General features: G+C 34.8%; 1 protein-coding gene across 1 annotated transcript; it reads right to left on the bottom strand.

Annotated features, from left to right (window-relative positions):
- Window positions 1-3,295: 3,295 nt before the first annotated feature.
- LOC21390405 (probable pectinesterase 53) lies at window positions 3,296-6,705 on the bottom strand. Its single transcript, XM_010112574.2, has 5 exons — window positions 6,273-6,705; window positions 5,728-5,917; window positions 5,129-5,335; window positions 4,247-4,482; window positions 3,296-3,507 (listed from the first exon to the last, which is right to left on the bottom strand). Exons 1-5 carry the CDS (start codon window positions 6,632-6,634, stop codon window positions 3,360-3,362), a joined length of 1,143 nt encoding a protein of 380 aa, XP_010110876.1. The 5' UTR covers window positions 6,635-6,705; the 3' UTR covers window positions 3,296-3,359.

Below are 6,705 nucleotides of genomic sequence, written 5' to 3'. Positions count from 1 at the left end.
TACATTTCAAACTTTACTAAAACATAAAAAAAGGATTTAGAGTTATACCCTTTGAAAAAATGCTTGTCTAGACTCCTCTTAGACCCTTTGGTCTCCTTCTTCTTCTTCTATGGTTTGTAGTGGCTCAAGATTGGGGGAGTAGGAGAAAATATTTGAGAAAGAGTGGAGGAGTATGGTATGGCCGGATTTTGAGGGGGAGAGAAAAGCTAGGGAAAAAAAATGAGGCTTATCCTATGGTGGTTTCCTTTTATAGGCACTTGGAAATTATTTTTTTAACACCACATCAACTCTCTCAATCAACCAAATTTTGGTTCAATTTTCCCCAATCTTGGCCGGTTATGGAAGGAGAAAAGGAGAAGCCAAAATTGCCATTAATTCCCCTTCAACCACTACCATCCCATCACCTTAACTTGTAGCCTTCTAACACACTCAACATATAACCAAAATTTTTGGATATAACTTCCTAAGGATGGCCGGCCAAGTAAAGAGAAAAAGGAGAAAAAAAAAACTAATCATTAGTCCTATTCACCTCTCTCATCACATCTCATCAAATCACACACACTAACCTACACCTTGTACTTTTGTCCATTCCCTTAACTTACTCATTAAAACTGTCCAAAATCATACTGACAGTTATTTTCTCCTGTATACGGGTTCTGGATGCTAGGTTGTACTGTGCTGGGAGATTCTTAAAATTAAGATTCTCTAACTGTATCTATACTGAAAATTCTTCCGTTTTAAAGTACGGTGAGAATTTATCGATCGAATTTACTTGATCGGAAAAATGTGAACTTAACGTGAAATCTGCTACAGAATTTAGGAATGCAGATGTTAATTCCCTAAATCCTTCAATCACAAAATGTACATAGTATAATGATTTTCCAGGAAAATCCTTGACTTGAATACATGAATTATATTATTAAAATTATGAGATTTTTTCTTGGTCACTACATTTTTACTGTAGCAAAACTCGAATTTTAAATTCAAATCGGTAAAATGAACAGTAAAAATTTGTTTGTGCCATTGTTCTCCTTTATTTGAGTTTGTAATAGTTATTGACATGAAAAGTTGTAACACTACAAATTTTACCATGGGAGGATTCTACAATTTATTACGCATTCAATTCAATAGGACCATTGATTGTGATCGTAAAATTTAAAAAGATTCTTTTTTATGAATGTTCCCTCCAAGACAATCTGGAAAATTGACGGTGGAAGGAATGACGATAAGTCGGCTTCTCTTCGAATTCTGAAAATTTGAAAAAAGATTCTGGATTGGTGCGCTTAAATATGGTTTCAGTGGCACACAGGCAAAAAGGCAAGCAAAACAACAGATGGCATGCATGTCATATTTTCGTGATGTTTTTGAGAAAAGGGAAAATCCCTACTCTTGACTGCTAATGGTGAACTATAAAGGGAGAAATAGGAAAATAGATCAAGATTTGAGATGAATTAAAATTAATAGGTTAATAATTTACATAAATTAATAAATATGCCAAATTATTATTTTCGTCCATAACTTATCTGGTTATGAACATAACTTAACAAGTTATTATCCATAAATCACGGTTTTTATCTATAACTTGTCTAGTTATGAATCATAACTTGACAAGTTTATCTATAACTTATCTGATTATGAATTATAACTTAACAAATTATAACTTATTAATTTTTATAACTAAAAATTGACCTATATACTTCATTAAAATTTTTATATTGGCCTGTATTCTACTATTTCCGAACCATAAATTGGACTTATTCTTGGGATCGTACCAGAAGCAAAGTTTTGGCAACAAAAGCCCACCTCTTGGGCAAGCCCAATAGATAGATTTGCTGCATCTAGGCTCCAAGGACTGCTTTTAGTCCTAATGGCATTACCTGAGTGGGGGCGATATGGACGTGTTACTTCGGAGGCCTGTTGAGTTGATAAGTGAATTTATATTAGAGAAAATATTATAAGAAAAAAGTTAAATTTGATTTGAATTTAATTGTTAGATGTGACTGTTTCTAACGACATTACATGCGTGGGGGCCATATGGACATGCATTCTTTTGCGGGTTCTAATTTAAGAACATGAGTTGAAAAGTAAATTTATATGAGAGAAAATACTATAAAAAAAATTAAATGAATTTGATTTTCTATTAGAGAAAACACTGTAGTATTTCTGCTTCTCAGGGTGCGTTTGGAATTAATTTTAAAATGATTTTGTTTTTAATAAAAAGTAAAAATGAGATTGTTTTGAGAATCATTCTGGGACTAATTCTGAAATTGCGTTTAGTTGATTTTTTAAGAGATTATTTTAAGTATAATAAAAAAGTAAAATCATATTAATTAATTAATATATTATAATATTGTTAATAAGTACTAAAAATGAAAATAGAAAAGTGAAAACAACTTTCAACAGTTTTCTAATTCCTTCACAAAAATCATTCTCACTGTTTTCGTTTTCGTTTTCAAATCCTTTGCTAAACAAACGTCGTTTCGTTTTCATTTTCATTTTTTACTTTTCAAAATTTTAAAAGCGGTTCTAAACACGCACTCAGATTCCATCCTTTTCTTTTTCTCCCTTTCCTCTTCTGAGTTAGTTGGAGAATGAATGAGGTATGAGAGAGGTGAGAGGATAAGTTAATCGATTGTCTACTTACTGATAAAATAAACTACTGGGTTACTTATTGAAATAGATTAGAATAAGGGTGATATTGCCTTTATAACGCATGAAAATGTTACTTGTGAAAAACAAAAAATAGAAAGTAATTAAAATAATTACATTACTTCAAAAGTTCTATGCAATCTAATTAAGAGAATTACACCATGTTTCAAGTATTTTGCTGTTACCTTGTTGACTCACCTTAGACATTCTCTTCTTGTGAAGGAAGAAGATTCATAGGCTAGTAGTCTTCATTGATTTCTTAACCCTCATTTTCTGATCTAAAACTTGTCTAGGAACTAACTACTTTTTAACATATAGCAATTGACATCAGAATAATGGGTAAAACAATCTGCAGTATTATGCAGTACAAATGCATATTGTGGTCGACGTTTTTTTGGGCTTATAACCCATTTGTCTTCTATTCTAACATTACATTCTCACGTCATACTTTGTTTTCTGCTCGGACCAAATTGGCTTGAGAAGATACTCAGATTTAGGGGCATACTTGCAAATAATTTATTTATTGTCTAAGATTAGAGCTTATCGCAGCAATAAGATATACAGTCTTCTAATGAACTGTACCCATATTCTTATGTTTAAGCAAAATTGTCAAAAAAAAAAAAAAAAAAAAAAGGGTAGAGCGAGCTGATTTTACAAAAGATATATATTTTATTTTTTGGTATTATATGAATATGCAATATATATTGTTATCACAATTTGATCCATTCAGAGCCATCGATGAAGCTAAGTGAAATAAAAGGTTTGACTTCCTCATTAGTGAGCTCTCTTGACCATGCCACTCTTCCTGCAAAGTTTGCTCCTGGTCCTGTGCACTTGTATTGCCCATAAAACACCGTCCTGCCAACAACAAACAATATCATTACAAAATGAATAAAGTCCCAAACATAAGATAAATCAAAAAAAAAAAAAAAAGAAAAAAAAAAAAGGGAAACCAGAGGTTAGGTAATCCACTGTTTTTCAAGAAAGGTGCGAGTTATCTTCGCTAGGTGGATATATATAGAGGGGGTTTTTTATATGGGCTTGTTTTGGTGTGTTACACGTAGATGTTTGTAGTAGAAAATGGCAAAAAAGGACAATATTATGGCCTGTCATGGTTGGTTGGGTCACTCAAGAGCAACCGGCCCATTTTGGCATCAAAATGCCAGGTTGCCTTTTATATTATTGACAAAGTAACTGTGCTTCCGTAGATGTAAAGATGACAAACACCTAAGGCCAATTGGAAATTAAAGAGGGAATAAATTTAATAATACCCTCTATCTCTAATATATCACCAACAAGAGTATAATATATCCTTTTCTTTTCATAGAACTACGTAACATTTTAATTTTTCAAGTCACCGGCTCATCATTTTTATTAGTATGGGACTAAAGTGACACGTTTCGTCTCCTGATACAAATAGTTATGACTCAACACAAACATTAATCTTTCATGTTAAGAGTCCTTTGATCACGTCCTAAAATGATAGTTACGGTTGGTCCGTCCCGTATTTTTTTATTGCCGTCTGATTTTAACATTTCGAATATTATGTAGGGATTTTTTATGTTGAGTGAGTTGAATAAGGCAAATTAAGACTTACATTTCACGGCTAGGGTCACCCCAGTTATACCAGCCTTTGGGAATGATAATGTTGTCCATATATGTGTAGGCAAAGACCACTGTGGAGAAAGGACCCCATGCCCTCCCAAGATAGAGAGCTCCTGAACCCGTGACCTTACAGTTGACAAATGAGAACCCCGTGTCTTCCATTATGCTCTTCCTTCCCTGTGCTGTTAGTGCCCCTGTTAACTGTGCTACTGCGTGCACGTGACATCCCTGTATTTTCCATTCTTGTGTCACACATTTATATATAATATATATATATATATATATACACAGAGAACATTATTAAGCTAATAATATACTCTCATGTCAATTATAAGACCTCATGAAATAGGGTTTCTAGTAGTATCGAAAGCCCTCAGCTCCGCAATAAATAGAAAGTATGCCAATATTTAGATGTGGCCCACTTTATATTTGTAACAGAGTTGGACAATCGCGGAGCCCCCCAACTTCACAGTAAATAGAAAATATGCCAACACTTAGGTGTCGCCCACTTTGTATTTGCTATAAAGTTGGACACTCGCAGAGTTTCTGAGCTTTTATTTTAGGTATAAATTGTGATCCTCAAATCCATACGACTTTAAATGATAATTTTTAAATTGTTGAAGAAGAATCTCGATCAATGATACTTGGGTCCGTTCAGTTCGCTGATTTGAGTTTTTAATTCGAGTTGAGATGTGACTTTATGTAATAGTTTTTTACTGTAGTAAAAAAATTAGATGTGACTGTTTCTGAGAGCTTTTTACTGTAGCAAAATTCAAATTTTAAACTCAAATCGGTGAAATGAACGGAAAGTCTCCCAAACAAAAATGGAGTTGGTTTGATTAAAGAAGAATGTGCTTTGGAGGGGGGGAATGACCTCAAACAGAGAGAGCGCATTTCCGAATATGAAATCTACCGAGCCTTCAATGTAACAATCCTTGTAGTAATGTCTCCCATAATGATCATAGAGTGTGTCTTGTGCTCCCAAGAATTTGCATCCCAAGAATGTTGCTGTGTCTGCTGATATTCTAAATGCAACTGCCTGCTTCCCAATTGCTCCCGGGGCGGGCACCGGCGTAGTGTTCTGCGCCACATTTTACGATGAGAAAAAGAGATATAGAGATACAAGTAGTAACGGAGCCAGACTTTTACTTGACTGAAACCGTACACTTTTTTTTTTTTTTTTGAAGCACACAAATAAAAATAAATATGTGTGAAGTTCAATGGGTGTAGATAGAAAAAAATCGTACCCCAATAGGACAAAATTAAAATGTCACAAATTTATAAAGGTTGTTTTAGAAAAAATAATAAAATTCAGTGGGGGCGGTTGTCCACACTCGTCCTGAGGTGGCTCCCCCACTCATACAAGAGAATACTATAGTGAAATGCCCCCAAGTCCCACATAAAACATGCATAAAAAAGATCATGGAAATTTAAATGTCGACAATTTTACAACTAGAGTGGAAAACTACTCACCTTGAATGTAATGTTCTTGGCAATGAAATAAGGGGAATTCACGGCAAAAGTTGCAGAGGCGTAGGTCCCCAAAGGCTGCCCTCTTGGGCCGGGTGTTTGAGCAGTGTCTCCCCATTGAACAATGGTTTTGTCTGCACCAGCTCCTTCTATGGTTATGAATGATTTAAACGGTGGTATATTCACTTTCTCCCTGCAATTTTTCCACATTTTAAAATTTCCCCGCTTTGCAATTCACATTTCATTAAAAAATTAGTAGTAATAATTCAATGACAACAGAGTATTACCAAGTCAAAAAAGAACTCCAAGAGCATTTTGATCATGAAGAAAAGGACAGTAGCAGAAATAAACAAATGCTTAGAATCAATTTCCTATGTCACATTGAATAAAAACTAGCCTATCGTTTAATATATGGACAAAACCCCAAAAATCCGTGGCTCAGTGGAACAGAAAACTAACATGGGCGAGGATAAAAACAGAGGAAAGGACAGAAAAATAGACAAGAGTTCATGTGGAAACAATGGAAACATATTTGCCCGAGAACTCACGTGTAAACACCTGCATGGACCTTGATGGCCACTCTCACCAGATTGATGAATGGGAGAGAATCGATAGCATCCTGAATCGACGTGAAGTCTCCGGTCGCCGGATTCTTCGACACGGTTAGAGTAAAAGAAGGGAAGAGCTTGTTCTTTGCTGTCTTGAAAACAGAATGCTTAAGATGTCCAACAAACTTGACCCACTTAATGAATTGCTGTTCTGAGAGTTGTGCTCTAGTCATATTTGCGGGAAGCTGCTTATTATTAGCCGATCTCCTCGGCCGAATTCCCTTTGTATGGCACAAAGTTTGGCCAGAATTGAAGAGAAGAAGAATCACAAGCGCATAGAATAGTCTCTGGAGTATTGACATTTTGAAAGAGAAAAAGAAGAAAAGTGGTAGGGTTGAGAAGAGAGGAAATTAATGGTCTCTCTCAGCTTGGA

This window comes from Morus notabilis, unplaced genomic scaffold, assembly GCF_000414095.1.
Source record: "Morus notabilis unplaced genomic scaffold, ASM41409v2 Scaffold472, whole genome shotgun sequence".
NCBI classification, from domain to species: domain Eukaryota; kingdom Viridiplantae; phylum Streptophyta; class Magnoliopsida; order Rosales; family Moraceae; genus Morus; species Morus notabilis.
The sequence above is the reverse complement of the archived record's forward strand: the minus strand, read 5'-3'. Positions and strand labels throughout refer to the sequence as shown.

Coding starts and splice junctions, on each gene's coding strand:
- LOC21390405 (XM_010112574.2), bottom strand. CDS start 6,634: ATGTCAATACTCCAGAGACTATTCTATGCGCTTGTGATTCTTCTTCTC. Junction 5,918..6,272: donor GTCCATGCAGGTGTTTACAC/GTGAGTTCTCGG, acceptor GAAAAATTGCAG/GGAGAAAGTGAATATACCAC. Junction 3,508..4,246: donor GGTGACCCTAGCCGTGAAAT/GTAAGTCTTAAT, acceptor TGTTGTTGGCAG/GACGGTGTTTTATGGGCAAT.